This window comes from Rana temporaria, chromosome 7 (genome assembly GCF_905171775.1).
Source record: "Rana temporaria chromosome 7, aRanTem1.1, whole genome shotgun sequence".
NCBI lineage: Eukaryota > Metazoa > Chordata > Amphibia > Anura > Ranidae > Rana > Rana temporaria.
Window position 1 is genome coordinate 170,308,495 of NC_053495.1, and position 17,875 is coordinate 170,326,369.

At 44.8% G+C, this 17,875-nt stretch overlaps 1 protein-coding gene across 1 annotated transcript; it reads left to right on the forward strand.

Moving 5' to 3' along the window:
* Positions 1-1,052: 1,052 nt before the first annotated feature.
* On the forward strand, positions 1,053-17,535 carry GPX7 (glutathione peroxidase 7). Its single transcript, XM_040360449.1, has 3 exons — positions 1,053-1,304; positions 10,599-10,860; positions 16,873-17,535. The coding sequence occupies exons 1-3, from the start codon at positions 1,173-1,175 to the stop codon at positions 17,034-17,036; spliced, it is 558 nt and encodes a 185-aa protein (XP_040216383.1). The 5' UTR covers positions 1,053-1,172; the 3' UTR covers positions 17,037-17,535.
* The last annotated feature ends 340 nt before the right edge of the window (positions 17,536-17,875 follow it).

Below are 17,875 nucleotides of genomic sequence, written 5' to 3' on the forward strand. Positions count from 1 at the left end.
TACTAGTAATGGCAACAATCAGCGACTCTCTGCCCGTCGCCGCCACCCGCCTCACAGCCTCTCAAGTCTTACTCTCCGGCCCCGGCTACTACTGGATGAGGAGCGGAGGAAGATCACTCCGCCAGGGAAGGCAAGGAGATAGGCAGGTGGCTGGCCGGGACTTGAGCCAAGGCAGAAGAACATGCGAGCGAAGCTGAATGGGCATGCGCCTGAAACTGAAGAAATATTCCCTCCGCTCCGACCAGCACATGATCATCAGAGGGGGGCACAGATAATAGGAAAAATACAACCCCCCTATGCTAGTAGGCACAGCGGAGCGGGGAGGTGTAATTCAATTTTTTTTATTTTAATTCTGCACTGATTGTCTTTGAAATTGCCCCTGCCCCCTATTAAATCCAATCTAGGGACAAAACCAGGGACAGACTTGGTCCGGGGACAGTGTCCTCAATCAGGGGACTGTCCCCTGAAACTGGGGATGTCTGGTCACCCTAGTGTACATGTGCCTTCTCGAGGAAGGGGGGCCTTGCAGGCACTGCAGGATTTCAGTTCATGGTGGAATTTTCCTCCCACAATTTCGGCTGCATTTGTCTGTAACCACGCCCCTAGCTCTATAGGGGCGTGTCATGGAAGTATCAGAAAGTTAGGGCTCTTCGCTGTATTCCAATGCTGTAGTTGTCTGTAACCACGCCCCCAACTCTGTAGGGGCGTGTCATATCAGGTCTTATGACATAGGGGCTCTTCTATGGATAGAATAGTAGCAGAACCTTTCCGCTTCGCTTTATTTCCAGTGCTGTAGTTGTCTGTAACCACGCCCCCAACTCAGGGACGTGTCCAGTCTCGGCGCGTTTGATAAAACAGTGGTGGGCGGGTCGCTATTCGAGCACAGCAGCTGCCTGTAGCCGCGCCCCCAAAATGAAACATTAGGGGGCGTGTCATGAAAGTTTCAAGTTTTAGAAGCTGGAATTCTTCTTACAGTGGTGGGCGTGTCGCTCCGCCTCGCTCTATTCCAGTTGTTCCAGCTGTCTATAACCACGCCCCCATTATTTGGATGGGCGTGTCATGAAAGTATGCAGACACAGAAAGTAGAGGACTCTTCCATTGATCGGTAGCGGCGGGGGATCGCTGTCCGTTTATTCTTCTCCCTGACACCGGTGTTCTATCAGATAGCCGCCATGTACCCGGCAGTGTTCTTCCTCCTCCTCCTGGTCCTGGCCCCCTCCCTGCAGAAGGATCGGGACTTCTACACCTTCCAGGTGGTGAATATCAGGGGCAAGCTGGTGTCTCTGGAGAAGTACCGGGGATCGGTGAGTTCCCCCCACTAACACCCCGATCTTTATCGGTTACACAATGTGTACGATCATATGGAGTCCCCGCTACTAAACTTATGTGTGATCTCCGATCACTAATCCTACTAATCCTCTGATCACATATTACTGTGTATGCCGGTGTACGGACGCCACCGGGTCATTCCAGGATCACAGCTCTCTGCTGACATTCTTATCCGGCTCATAGAGGGTTAACATTCTGTGATCCCCCCCAACCCCCCCCCCCTCCTTCTTCTTCTGTGAGCTCTTCCAGGGATGAGGACGTGGCATGGATCAGATCAGAGGGGCTCCATACACAGTCCATACACCTTCCCTACCCCATCCCCACACCGTTACACCATCCCTACCCCCCATCCCTACACAAATCCCTACACCATCCATACACCATTCTACCATCCCTACCCCATCAATACACAGTCTATACACCATCCATACACAGTCCCTACATCATCACTACACCGTCCATACCCCATTCTAACATCACTACCCCATTCCTACACCATTACACCATCCCTACCCCATCTATACACAGTCCCTACACCATCCCTAGACAGTCCATACACCATCCCTACACAGGTTTTCCAACATTAACCCCATCCATACACCGTCAATACACCATCACTACCCCATCCATACACAGTCTATACACTATCCCTACACCTTCACTACACCATTCTACCATCCCTACACCATCCATACACAGTCCGTACACCATCCTACCATCACTACTCCATCCCTACACAGTCCATACATCATCCCTACCCCATCCATACACAAATCCCTACACCATTCTACCATCACTACCCCATCCCTACCCTATCCATACACCATCCCTACACCATTCTACCATCCCTACACCTTCCCTACACTATCCCTACCCCATTCTACCATCACTACACCATTCTAACATCACTACCCCATCCCTACACCATCCATACCCCATTCTGCCATCACTACACGATCCCTACACCATTCTACCATCCCTACCCCATCCATACACAGTCCATACACCATCACTACACAAATCCCTACACTATCCATACACCATTCTACCATCACTACCCCATCCATACACAGTCCATACACCATCACTACCCCATGCCTATCCCATTCTACCATCACTACCCCATCCATACACCATTCTACCATCGCTACACCATCCCTACACCATTCTACCATCGCTACACCATCCCTACACCATTCTACCATCGCTACACCATCCCTACACAGTCCATACACCATCCCTTCATTATCCCTACACCATCCATACACCTATACCCGAATACCTACACCATCCCTACCCCATTCTACCATCACTACCCCATCCCTACACCATCTCTACCCCATTCTATCATCCCTACACCATCCCTACCCCGTTCTACCATCACTACCCCATCCATACACCATCCCTACACAGGTTTTCCAACATTAACCCCATCCATACACCGTCAATACACCATCCCTACCCCATTCTACCATCAATACACCATCCCTACCCCATTCTACCATCACTACCCCATCCCTACCCCATTCTACCATCCCTACCCCATTCTACCATCACTACCCCATCCCTGCACCATCCCTACCCTATTCTACCATCACTACCCCATCCCTACCCCATTCTACCATCACTACCCCATCCATACACCATCCCTACACCGTCAATACACCATCCCTACCCCATTCTACCATCACTACCCCATCCCTACACCATCCCTACCCCATTCTACCATCACTACCCCATCCCTACACCATCTCTACCCCATTCTATCATCCCTACACCATCCCTACCCCGTTCTACCATCACTACCCCATCCATACACCATCCCTACACAGGTTTTCCAACATTAACACCGTCAATACACCATCCCTACCCCATTCTACCATCAATACACCATCCCTACCCCATTCTACCATCACTACCCCATCCCTACCCCATTCTACCATCCCTACCCCATTCTACCATCACTACCCCATCCCTACACCATCCCTACCCCATTCTACCATCACTACCCCATCCCTACCCCATTCTACCATCACTACCCCATCCCTACACCATCTCTACCCCATTCTATCATCCCTACACCATCCCTACCCCGTTCTACCATCACTACCCCATCCATACACCATCCCTACACAGGTTTTCCAACATTAACCCCATCCATACACCATCCCTACACCGTCAATACACCATCCCTACCCCATTCTACCATCACTACACCATCCCTACCCCATTCTACCATCACTACCCCATCCCTACCCCATTCTACCATCACTATCCCATCCATACACCATCCCTACACCGTCAATACCCCATCCCTACCCCATTCTACCATCACTACCCCATTCTATCATCACTACCCCATCCCTACACCACCCCTACACTGTACATCATAGGGCCTCATTCACACTCCTGTGATTACCGTTCTCATGTAGGAGAAGTCATCGGGGGAAAATAATCAACTTTTAAAACAAGGAAAAACGCATATGTGGAGTCCGTGTGCCGCGCACCCCGAAAATGCACAAACAAAAATGGGAAGGTCCCCCAGTGGGGTTTTTTAGCGGCATGATGTTCTCAATAAATAAGAGTGGTTGGATGATATTGAAGTTAAAATCTTTACTTGGTTTCAACATTGAATTACAATAAAATGTACAACATGGTTGGAGCATTTGTAAAATAATGTAGATAATATACATATAGTACACTCTGATTATACATGAAAATAAAAATAACAGTGGCAAAAATCAACAACAATACAATACACGTTACATCATGATTCAATTGTTTCCATATGAGTACCCCGACACGTTTCGACCTAAACTGTCACGGTCTTCTTCAGGGGAATTGTACTCACTCAAGGGTTAATGAATTAATATGTAATCAGAGAAGGTTGCTGAGAAGTAAAAATGATTCGAAGACCCCCATAGCAAGAGAAACCCCCGTTCCGCTTGACGGGAACCCACCAAACCGGGCTTACAAGGAGTCACAAGTGTGGACCATAGGGGGGAGGAGCCTATGTGTCTTCCGGTCGTCTCCTCCCCCCTATGGTCCACCGTGACAGTTTAGGTCGAAACGCGTCGGGGTACTCATATGGAAACAATTGAATCATGATGTAACGTGTATTGTATTGTTGTTGATTTTTGCCACTGTTATTTTTATTTTCATGTATTATCAGAGTGTACTATATGTATATTATCTACATTATTTTACAAATGCTCCAACCATGTTGTACATTTTATTGTAATTCAATGTTGAAACCAAGTAAAGATTTTAACTTCAATATCATCCAACCACTCTTATTTATTGAGAACATCATGCCGCTAAAAAACCCCACTGGGGGACCTTCTCATTTTTGTTTGTAATAGTCAACTTTTATTCCTCCCCCCATCACTTTTTCATGCCTTTAGATATTCCTGTTTTAACCAAATGCAAAGAAGATTTTGCGAGCCACCACTCCTAAATGCTAAACGCTCAATATAAAGAAAAAATTTAAAGCTGCTTGCGTAAAACACGTCTCATAAATCGCGCCAAAACTTAATAAGGGAACTAAACGCAGCGCTACTAGAAATGTAATACACACACTCTGTGAAACAAGAAAAAAAAATTGGTACGGGATAACCAGTTAATAAAATATAAATAGTGTACAAACCAGAATAAATGAAATATAATATATAAGTGAAAATAGAATATATGACTTTATCAGTACAAATGCGTCCACAACACACTTAAGTGCTCTAGTGCACGAACATGCATAAGAATATAATAATAATCATAGATAAAAGTACATAATGGTGGTAACCAAATATGGTCCTTAATCACTTGGCGCTCGCGCCATAGCTGAATGACGGCTACAGAGCGGCCCCTAAATGCCAGGAGGACGTCAATAGATGTCCTCCCCTTCGCGCTCCCCGCAACCCATCAGTGCCCATTACTGCCACTCATCAGGGCCCATCAGTGCCCACCAGTGCCACCTATCAATGCCCTTCAGTGTCACCTCTCAGTGCCCATCAGTGCCGCCTTATCGGTGCCCACCAGTGCCACCTTATCAGTGCCCACCAGTGCCACCTTATCAGTGCCCACCAGTGCCACCTTATCGGTGCTCATCAGTGCAGCCAATCGGTGCCCATTAGTGCAGCCCATCGGTGCCCATCAGTGCACCCTTATTAGCGTACATCAATGAAGGAGAAAAATTACCTGTTTGCAAAATTTTATAACAAAATAATTTTTTTTTTTTTTTATCTGTATTTTTATTTTTTTTAACAAAAAATAAAAACCACAGAGGTGATCAAATACCACCAAAAGAAAGCTCTATTTGTGGGGAGAAAATTATAAATTTCATTTGGGTACAGTGCAGGGGCGGACTGACAACTCATGGGGCCCCTGGGCAATAGAAGATTATGGGGCCCCTCTGGCTTACAGATGACCACCACGCCAGGAGGTAGTGCAGAGGCGGGCAGCTAAAATCTTGGGATATTCACATTAAAAGCATGTCATTTTCGGACATATCAGGGACAGATCTAAAAAAAACACAGATTTTTACATACTGTCCCTGGTTTTACTGAGCCTGGCAACCCGGATGGGGCCCCCTAGTGGCATGGGGCCCTCGGGCAGTGCCCGAGTGACTCAATGGTCAGTCCGCCCCTGGTACAGTGTTGTATGACCGCGCAATTGTCATTCAAAGTGCGTCAGCGCTGAAAGCTGAAAATTGGTCTGGGCAGGAGGGGGTTTTGAGTGCCCAGTAAGGAAGTGGTTAAAAAAAGATCATGACACACAAGTCCATATATGAATAATCCAAAGTGCTTCAGTGCATATAGTAATAAGTGACAGCGTTCCAGGGAATAATGCTAAATTTAATACATAAGTATCACACGGCCCAGTGGGTGATCCAGAAAACATGCCAAGATGCAATCACACAGGTGCCCCCCTATGGTAGTGGACGCTCACCTTAGAGCGTGCGACTTTGCAACTAAGCTCAGTCTAAGCACGCTTATGAACCACACCTGGGTTCTATTGGTCAAACCTGGGGTCCTCAATAGGTGTCTCCAGATGATATAAAAATAAGAGAATCCAGATGGTGCAAATAACGTTTTGCAACTTTTATTTAAATAAGAGAAATCCCCTGCCGGGGTACTTACAAAGAACAGGTGCGCTAGTGCAGCACTCTATGAAAGGCACATACGATGAGGCTGCATTCACACCTGAGTGTTTTGTCGCCTGAAGCGCGACGCTCCAAAACGCTAGAAGGGAAAAAAATCCATTATTCTCTATGGAGATGGTTCACATCTCCACTCCAAAACGCCTGAAGCTCAGACAAGTTCCGGACTCTTTTTTGTCACGCGAATTGGGCGGATTTGGGCGTTTTAGAACGTTTGTATTCCCATAGAAAGTAATGGAAATGCTAGATTCAAGCTTCTAGCGCGACAATGAGCGTTTCTACGGGCGTTTTGTCGCTTTAATCTGTTCTGTGAAATAGAACATTTCACCCAGGAAGAAGATAAAAAAATCTACAAACATAGCAACAAGTGATGAAAGAGATGATCATTTTTCCTATTGGCTAAAATAAAAAACGTCGAAAGTTCAAAAACTTCGGACAACGCTGTATGCAAACGCGCGAATACGTGTGAATACGCACAACCAAAAACTCTACGCTCAGGTGTGAATGCGGCCTAACGGTACTGGGATATAATGAACGTCCTCTGTAGCCACAAACGGACTCTCAGCGCTTTACAATGATAGGGCAGACAGAATACTTACAGTACAGTTCAATACAGAAGAATTACAAGTGGAAATTTGTATTTTTTGCAAGAAAATTACGTAGAACCCACAAACATGATAAAGATTATATAGACATACAGTATCTCACAAAAGTGAGTACACCCCTCACATTTGTGTAAAATCAGGGTTTGATAAATTTGCTTGGAATCTAGGAGCCAGCTAAAAAAGTTAGGAGCCAAACAACGCACCCCGTCCCGCCAAGCTTGCGCGCAGAAGCGAACGCATATGTGAGTAGCGCCCGCATATGTAAACGGTATTCAAACCACACATGTGAGGTATCGCCGCGATTGGTAGAGCGAGAGCAATAATTTTAGCCCTAGACCTCCTCTGTAACTCAAAACATGCAACCTGTAGAATTTTTTAAACGTCGCCTATGAAGATTTTAAAGGGTAAAAGTTTGTCGCCATTCCACGAGCGGATGCAATTTTGAAGCGTGGCATGTTGGGTATCAATTTACTTGACGTAAATATAAAAAAAAAATTGGGCTAACTTTACTGTTGTCTTATTTTTTAATAAAAAAAAGTGTATTTTTTCCCCAAAAAAGTGCGCTTGTAAGACCTCTGCGCAAATACGGTGTGACAGAAAGTATTGCAACGACCGCTATTTTATTCTCTAGGGTGTTAGAATAAAAAATATATACAATGTTTGGGGGTTCTAATTAGAGGGAAGGAGATGGCAGTGAAAAAACACATTAGAACTGCTGTTTTTTGCTACTTGTAATGTAACCTGTAATGCCAATGGCCACCACAAGATGGCCACTCCTAGATTTCTTCTGCAGGCCTCAGCTTCCTTCTGTGAAGGCCGCAAAGCCGCGGCCTCAATTACCGGCGAGCACGGGCCACTATTGCGCCCCGCGCCGGCCGGTAATTGTGGCCGCGGCTTTGCAGCCTTCTGCAGCCCTAAGCTTCCCCAGGCGCTAGGTCACAATTTCTTGTCGCAATTGCGATTACACCAGGCCTGTCGAGGCCTGGTGTAAATATTTTATTATCTTTTCATGTGACAACACTGAAGAAATGACACTTTGCTACAATGTAAAGTAGTGAGTGTACAGCTTGTATAAAGTGCTAGTTCACACCAGAAACTCACCGGAAACCGACTGCATGGTGTGAACTGTAGCCATTGGAAGACATGGAAAACACTGTGCATGCATTTTTAGTGCAGAAAAAAAGCGCACAAAACTGAACAGAACTGCGCCTGGTGTGAACTGGCCCTAACAGTGTAAATTTGCTGTCCCCTCAAATACCACCAAAAGAAAGCTCTGTTTGTGGGGCAAAAAAGGACGTCAGTTTTGTTTGGGTACAACGTCGCACGACCGCACATTTGTCAGTTAAAGCGACGCAGTGCGGAATCGCAAAAAAATTGCCTGGTCATTGGGCAGCCAAATCCTCCGGGGCTGAAGTGGTTGAATATGCAGGGTCTTGGGATTTTGTGCAAACCAATCAATATACGCTTATTGGGTTTTTGTTTGCCAGAAATATGTAGCAGAATACAAATCGGCCTAAATCGATGAAGAAATTATTTTTTTTACATTTATTTGTTTGGCTATGTATTATACTGTAGCAGAAAGTAAAAAATATAGATATAAAAAAAAATATATATATTTTTTTGTTTATAACGCAAAAAATAAAAACCGCAGAGGTGATCAAATACCACCAAAATAAAGCTCTATTTGTGGGGGAAAAAGGACGCCAATTTTGTTTGGGTACATCTTCGCACAACCGCGCAATTGTCAGTTAAAGCAACGCAGTGCGAAATCGCACAAAAAATGGCCTGGTCGGGAAGCAGGTAAAACATTCCGGGGCTGAAGTGGTTAATAACATTCTCACACACAAATGTACATTCAGTTTTGCTGATTATTTATAGCACTGAAGGTAACGCAGACCTCCCGGGTTCTCTCAGAAATAATTTCCTTTATGGCACCATTGCATGTAAGTAGGAAGATGCTATGGGGACAATGGTGCCGTGCTGCATAATACAGTAAAACCTTGGTTTGAGAGCGTTTTGCAAGACAAGCAAAATGTTTTAACAATTTTTGACTTGATATACAAGCAATGTCTTGATATAAGAGTAACGTCATGTCACAACTGAGTATAAAAAAGAAGAGAGGAGCCTCTAAGTGTAGCAATATGGTTACATTTAACCACTTAAGGACCGCCTCCTGCACATATACGTCGGCAGAATGGCACGGCTGGGCACATCCACGTACAGGTACGTCCTCTTTAAGTGCCCAGCCGTGGGTCGCGGGCGCGCGCCGGCGACCCGGTCTGAAGCTCCGTGACCGCGGGACCCGCGGACCCGATCCCCGCTGGAGTCCCGCGATCGGTCTCCAGAGCTGAAGAACGGGGAGAGCTGTGTGTAAACGCAGCTTCCCCGTTCTTCACTGTGGCGGCAGCATCGATCGTGTGTTCTATAGGGAAACACAATCAATGACATCACACCTACAGCCACACCCCCCTACAGTTAGAAACACAAATGAGGTCACACTTAACCCCTTCAGCGCCCCCTTGTGGTTAACTCCCAAACTGCAATTGTCATTTTTCACAGTAAACAATGCATTTTTAATGCATTTTTTGCTGTGAAAATGACAATGGTTCCAAAAATGTGTCAAAATTGTCCGAAGTGTCCGCCATAATGTTACAGTCACGAAAAAAATCGCTGATCGCCGCCATTAGTAGTAAAAAAAAAAATAATGAATAAAAATGCAATAAAACTATCCCCTATTTTGTAAACGCTATAAATTTTGCGCAAACCAAATCAATAAACGCCTATTGCGATTTTTTTTTACCAAAAATAGGTAGAAGAATACGTATCGGCCTAAACTGAGGGAAAATGTTTTTATTTATATATTTTTGGGGGATATTTATTATAGCAAAAAGTAAAAAATATTGCATTTTTTTCAAAATTGTCGCTCTATTTTTGTTTATAGCGCAAAAAATAAAAACCGCAGAAGTGATCAAATACCACCAAAAAAAAGCTCTATTTGTGGGGAAAAAAAGGAAGGCAATTTTGTTTGGGAGCCACGTCGCACGACCGCGCAATTGTCTGTTAAAGCGACGCAGTGCCAAATCGCAAAACCTGGCCAGGTACTTTAGCTGCCTAAAGGTCCGGGTCTTAATGAAGGTACAACATTTAGCAACTTATTGCTACACTTAGAGGCGCCTCTCTTCTCTTTTATACTCTGGAGCTCCTGCTGGATTTTGTTTCTAATCCCGTTGTGGAAGCTTCTATTTGTGGACATTTTATGGTTACACAACCTATCACATTGCTATAATATTTTTTATATGGACTTTAAACTGAAGGACCTATGAAAAAATGGTTGTGGAACGAATCATCTGAGTTTCCATTATTTCTTATGGGGAAATTTGCTTTGATATACAAGTGCTTTGGATTACAAGCATGTTTCTGGAATTGAATTATACTCGCAATCCAAGGATTTACTGTACCTAGAAATCTCAGTTCTAAATCTTCTACTTGATTTTTTGTCTCCCTTTCTCCAGGTGTCACTGGTGGTGAATGTGGCCAGTCAGTGTGGGTACACAGATGGGCACTACAAGGCGCTGCAGCAGCTCCAGCGGGACCTGGGGCCTTACCACTTCAATGTTTTAGGATTCCCATGTAATCAGTTTGGACATCAGGAGCCAGACACTGAGCGTGAGATTGACCATTTTGTCCGGAAGCAGTACAGCGTGTCCTTCCCCATGTTCAGCAAGATTGCCGTCACCGGTATTGGGGCCAATAATGCGTACAAATATCTGACTGGTAAGAGATTGGGAGACATTAGCTTTGGTGCTAGTGATTTTTAACCAGTACCGATGCCCTACCCTAAGGGCTCCTTTACACTTGCTTCAACAAGGCTTCGGACAAGCTTTGTTAAAGCTCTCTGAACACCAGTCAAAGCTCCTGTCACTAAATAAAATGCTTAGCTTACAGTCGTGAATAGGGCTGGACGTAATTTACGTCCATGTCGAAACCAATAAGTCCTTGCGGCGTACTTTGCCGCAATGCACACTGGGATATGTACACGAACGGCGCATGCGCCGTTCGTAAAAAACGTCAATCACGTCGGGTCACAGTTAATCTACAAAGATGCGGCGGTCTATTTGAATCTAGCTAATAATGTAGAGCATAAGTAGCTAGATTCAAATAGACCGCCGCATCTTTGCGGCGGCGTAGCGTATCGTATTTACACTACACCGCCGTAAGTTAGCTAGGCAAGTACTGTATTCACAAAGTACTTGCCTGCTAAGTTACGGCGGCATAGCATGAATAGGCCGGCGTAAGTGCGCCGAATTCAAATGAGGATGTGGGGGGCGTGTTTTATGTAGATTAACTATGACCCGACGTGATTGACGTTTTTTACGAACAGCGCATGCGCCGTCCGTGTACATATCCCAGTGTGCATTGCGGCAAAGTACGCCGCAAGGACGTATTGGTTTAGACGTGGACGTAAATTACGTCCAGCCCTATTCAGGGACGACTTACGCAAACGACATAAAAATTTTTAATTTCGACGCGGGAACGACGGCCATACCTAAAGCGGTGGTTCACCCTGCAGAACAACATTTTTGCATAAAATTCGGCATAGTAGCGCGAGCTACAGTATGCCGGTCTTAATTTTTTTATCGCCGTACTCACAGTGTAATCGTACATAGAAGATTCTGACTGCCCGCGGGGAATGGGCGTTCCTTTCAAGAGGGAGGGTGATTGACAGCCGGCTCTGGCACGTCACGCTCCCCGAAGACAGCCGGAGTAGGTCTCGGCTCTTCACGGCGCCTGCGCACAGACTATGCACAGGCGCCGTGAAGAGCCAAACCTATTTCGGCTATTTCCGGAGAAGCGTGACGCGCTAGAGCCGGCCGTCAATCACCTTCCGTCTGGATTGGAACGCCCATTCCCCGTGGGCAGTCGGAATCTACTATGTACGATTACACTGAGTACGGCGATAAAGACGATTAAGACCGGCATACTGTAGCTCGCGCTACAATGCCGAATTTTAGGCTAGAAGAAAAAAAAAAAATGTTTTTATTTTATAGGGTGAACCCCCGCTTTAACATTACTAGTCCAGCTATTTGATGGAATAACTTTACCCCTGAAAATGCCTTACGTAAATGGCATATCTTTACTGCGACGGGCAAGCGTACGTTCGTGAATAGGCTGAATCTAGTGATTTACTTATTCTACGCCGAATGCAATGGAAGCGCCACCTAGCGGCCAGCCTAAATATTGCACCCTAAGATACGACGGCGCAGGCTGCCGTATCTTAGCTAGGTTTAAGTGTATCTCAGTTTGAGAATACACTTAAACTTAGCTCGGCGCAGATTCCGAGTTAGGTCGGCGCAGATTCCGAGTTAGGTCGGCGTATCTACTGATACGCCGGCCTAACTCTTACTGAATCTAGCTATAGATTTCCTATCATCTGTGCCCAGTCTTGCCACAAAGAGTTAATTCAGTTCTGAGCAATCCTCTTTTCTTTTTTCAGTTAAATAAACGGACAAACAGGAGAAAACTTTTGTCCGTTCTTCCCCCTTGCTGTGAGTGACAGGTTATTTACATATCTCATGCACTAGCCTGAGACAGGTATTATTTTTTAATTCCCACCCCCACTCCTTTTCTGAAGTCATGTGGTTACTTTTCTTGATTTTGACTGGATGTTAGTGATCATAGCAGAATTTAGTGTAAGGAATACACAGGAGAAAATGCATGTTGACAAGGGGAGTGTAGAGGAGGGCGGGGAGTCTCCACGACTCCACCCACTGAGCTCCAGACAACAGATCCACCCACAGAATCTGCAGTTTTTCAGTTCTTATAACAGACAGAGGGGAGACATTTGACGGGTAAGGATACATGCAGGAGGCATCTTTATCCTTATAGATCAGCACTATGGCAGTAGTTTAGAAAGGATGAGAGTGGCTTTACATCCACTTTAAGCCTTATACACACGATCGGACTCCCAACAGACTTTTCCGTGGATTTAGCTCCGAAGGCCGTGAACTTGGTATGCATACACACGGTAGGACTTTTTCAGCCAACAAACACGAACGTAGTGACGTAATAGGCGTACTACGTGTTTTTTTTGCTCTTTAGCCCCACCCTTTGGGCAACTTCTGCTATTGTTGTCTGATCGTTAGCATTGGTTCTGAGCATGCGTGTTTGTACTTTAGACTTTAGTCCGATGGACACACGATCGAATTAGGAAAGTAAAAAAGTTTGTCCGATGGAGCGTACACACGGTCGGATTGTCTGCAAAAATAGGTCCGTCTGAGGTTTGTTGTCAAAAAGTCAGACCGTGTGTACAGGCCTTAACACTTATGCCGCGTACACACGATCGGTCCATCCGATGAGAACAGACCGATGGACCGTTGTCATAGGTTAAGCGATGAAGCTGACTGATGGTCCGTCGCGCCTACACACCATTGGTTAAAAAAACGATTGTGTCAGAACGCGGTGACGTAAAACACAACGACGTGATGAAAAAAACGAAGTTCAATGCTTCCAAGCATGCGTCGACTTGATTCTGAGCATGCGTGGATTTTTAAACTGATGGACGTGCCTACAAACGATCGGTTTTGTCCTATCGGTTAGGAATCCATCGGTTAATTTTAAAACAAGTTGCCTTTTTTTTAACCGATGGTTAACTAACCGATGGCGCCCACACACGATCGGTTTTGACCAATGAAAACGGTCCATCAGACCATTCTCATCGGTTTAACCTATCGTGTGTATGAGGCATAACTTTCACTGTAATCCCAACACTCAGCCTCGCTGTAACCCTTAACTCTAATGCCCTGTACACACGATCGTTCGTCTGATGAAAACGGACCGATGGATCGTTTTCATCGGACGAACCGATCGTGTGTGGGCCCCATCAGTTTTTTTCCCCATCGGTATAAAAAAAAAAATAGAACCTGTTTTAAAATTTGCGTATGGTTAAAAAACCGATAGAAAAAAACGATCTTCTGTGGGGAAATCCATTGGTCAAAAATCCACGCATGCTCAGAATCAAGTCGACGCATGCTCGGAAGCATTGAACTTCATTTTTCTCAGCACGTCGTTGTGTTTTACGTCACCGCGTTCTGACACGATCGGATCTTTAACTGATGGTGTGTAGGCGAGACTGATGAAAGTCAGCTTCATCGGATATCGGATGAAAAAATCCATCGGTCCGTTTTCATCGGATGAACTGATCGTGTGTACAGGGCATAGTCCCTCCTGTAACCCCAACACTAACCTTAACTGCAACTCTAAAGCTGGCCATACACTAGTAGAATTTCAGTTGAAAATTTTAGTTTGAAGAACTTTCGACTTTCTTGATGTTAGTGGGATTATCATCATAGGCCTGGTATGGAAGTGGTTAATGAAGTGCCCATCAAATGCAGCCTCACCAGCGCCCATCAATGCAGTCTACCAGTGCCCATCGATGAATGTTTGCTTTCTTCCATTCATTCGGGAGTCGGGACACAGGCACAGTCTTCCGCTGCCACTGCACCTCTGACACTATTAGGTAGATTCACAAAGAGTTAGGCCGGCTTATCTACAGATAAGCCGACCTAACTCAGAATCTAAGCCGACCTATGTTTAAGTGTATTCTCAAACAGAGATACACTTAAACATATCTGATGATAGGACGGCTTGCGCCGTCCTATCTTAGATTGCAATGTTTTGGCTGGCCGCTAGGTGGCGCTTCCATTGCGGCCGGCGTAGATTATGTAAATGAGGGGATACGCCGATTCACGAACATACGCCAGGTCTACGCCGGTGAATTACGTCGTTTCCGTAAGGGATAGGCCGCCTAAAGTTAGAGCTATGCTCTAGTGGACTAGCCAATGTTAAGTATGGCCGCCGTTCCCGCCGCAAAATTCGAAATTTTAACGTCGTTTGCGTAAGTCGTCCGCGAATCAGGATTTACGTCATTTACGTCCGCGTCAAAATCAATAGGCCCGTACGGCGTACTTAGCCGCAATGCGCCCTGGGAAGTGTAGGCGCCCGGCGCATGCGCAGTGAGGAAAAACGTCAAAAAACGTGAGGTCAAGCCTCATTAGCATTAAACACGCCCCCCCAACCCATTTGAATTAGGCACCCTTACGCCCGCCGTGTTTACATTACGCCGCCCTAAGTAAGGAGGTAAGTGCTTTCTGAATCATGTACTTTCCTCTCTTACTTAAGGCGGCGTAGTGTAAACACGCTAGGCTACGCCGACCTTAACTTTAGGCGCCCCTACGTGAATCTACCTATTTGTGCGAAAGGAGGGGCAGCTGCCTGCTGATGCTGAGACTTAGGCCCAGATTCTGAAAGGGCTTACGACGGCGCAACGCCATGTGCGCCGTCGTAAGTCCTAATCTGGGCCGTCGTATCTATGCGACTGATTCTTAGAATCAGTTACGCATAGATAACCATTAGATCCGACAGGCGTAAGGCTCTTACGCTGTCGGATCTTAAATGCACTTTTTTTTTTCGCCGCTAGGTGTCGCCTCCGTCGTTTTCCCGATCGAGTATGCAAATTAGCAAAATACGCGAATTCCCGAATGTACGCGCGGTCGACGCAGTGAAGATACAGCGTTTACGTTAGATCTGCGACGCGTAAAGTTGCCCCTGCTATATGAGGGGCAACCAATGTTAAGTATGGCCGTCGTTCCCGCGTCGAAATTTAAAAATTTACGTTGTTTGCGTAAGTCGTCCGTGAATGGGGCTGGACGCCATTTACGTTCACGTCGAAACCAATGACGTCCTTGCGACGTCATTTAGCGCAATGCACGTCCGGAATTTTTTTTAAATAAAATAAATATATATATTTTTTTAATATATTTTTATTTTATTTTTTATTAAAGGGCCAATTTTTTAGAGGTCCCCAGTGGCCCCCAGGGCCCCGGATGGCAACCACCCTTTTTTTTTTTTTTTTATATAAAAAAATATATTTTGTTTTAATATATTTTTATTTAAATTTTTAAAAGAGCCAATTTTTTTTAGAGGTCCGGAGGCCCTCAGGGCCCTGGATGGCAACCACCCTTTTTTTATTTATTTTTTATATAAAAAATATATTTTGTTTTAAATTTATTTTATTTTTTATTAAAGGGCCATTTTTTTTTGTTAGGGGTCTGTAGGTCCCCAGGGCCCCGGATGACAACCCTCCTCCTTTTTTTTATAAAAAAAAATCATTTTTTATATATTTTTTTATTTCTTTTATTTTTTATATATATATATATATATATATATATATATATATATATATATATATATATATATATATTTTTATTACAGGGCCCAGAGGTTTATTATTTTTTTTTTTTTATTAAGGGGCCCAGAGGTCCGGGATGGCAACCTCCCTTTTTTGTAATTTCTTTTTATAAAAAATAAATAAACAATTTGTGTGTGTATATATATATATATATATATATATATATATATATATATATTTATTATTATTATTAAAGGGGCCAGAGGTCTCCAGGGCCCCGGATGGCTACCCCCCCTTTTTTATAATTTTTCTTTATTTCTTCTTTTTTTGTAAAGGGCGGGGGGGGGGGGGCAATTGTTGCTGAAGGGATCTATCATGACAGGGGGGTCTACTATTCCTGGTGGGAGATCTTTTGCTCTGGGCTCCCTATGTTTTTTTTTATCAATCTTAGGGGGCACCCCCCCCTCTTTCTCTGCTCTAGGAGGGCCCATGCCTGAAGCTGTGTAAGGGGCCCCATATTTCCTGATGGCGGCCCTGGTTACGCGTGATCCACGTCTTACTATTTTCTAGTTACGTTGCCCCTTATGTGTGTTTTGCAGAGTCTTCTGACAAACAACCGGACTGGAACTTCTACAAGTATCTGGTTGGTCCGGATGGTAAAGTGGTGAATGCTTGGGGTCCAACCGTTTCCGTAGAAGAGATTAGGCCGCATGTCACAGAACTTGTGAGGAAGCGGATCCTGAAAAAGAAGGATGAATTATGACACCTCTTGGCCTCATCTAGACAGCTCAGTGAATAAGACGCTCATTCTAGAAATTCTGCGTCTGACCAATCAAATCATCCACTTTTATACTATATTACTGCCAATGGACATTACTGATTGGTTGAGAACATCAACATAAAAGCAATAAATGTTACCAACGTTCAGTCATGGCGGTCGTCCCTAACAGTAAGAAGACAGCCGCACAAGTCGCTGTGACACCGGAAGATCTCATGAGACTAAATATAAGCAATTGTGACATTACGCGGTAATTGCGTGCCCGACTGCGTGACATTCTATCTGTCGCTCGGCTTGTTCATCACTATAAAGGGCAAAAAGTGTCATTTTCTGGGATTTTTCTGTAGGCTAAAGTATTTTTTTTATTCAAGAAATAAGTACACCATGACTGTGGAAGAAATGATTACAAATGCCGCTAGACATGTTTCCAATAAAATGAATGAGAAAATGTATTTCTCTGAGCTAAATGCAATAATCAGAGTCAGAAGGTGAGCAGAATCCTCTCTCTGTCTCCTGTGGTTTATTCTCTGTCTTCCCGATACAAGAGCCAGAGGTGTGGGATCCGCATTACATTGTGCTGGGGTCCTCAAGCATCTTCATTGTTGGCATAGGCTTTGAAGGGCGCCCACTTAGAAATTATAATTTACTCCAGATAGAGTCTGCTGGGCATGGATTTTGATATCATATGTGAGCTCTGTCAGCCAAATCCCCCCCCCCCTCCCCCCTATAGCTGCTGAATGTCAAATTTAACCACTTCAGCCCAAAAAAGGTTTTACCCCCTTCCTGACCAGAGCGCTTTTTACAGTTTGGCACTGCGTCGCTTT

Coding starts and splice junctions, on each gene's coding strand:
- GPX7 (XM_040360449.1), top strand. CDS start 1,173: ATGTACCCGGCAGTGTTCTTCCTCCTCCTCCTGGTCCTGGCCCCCTCC. Junction 1,305..10,598: donor TGGAGAAGTACCGGGGATCG/GTGAGTTCCCCC, acceptor CCCTTTCTCCAG/GTGTCACTGGTGGTGAATGT. Junction 10,861..16,872: donor TGCGTACAAATATCTGACTG/GTAAGAGATTGG, acceptor TGTGTTTTGCAG/AGTCTTCTGACAAACAACCG.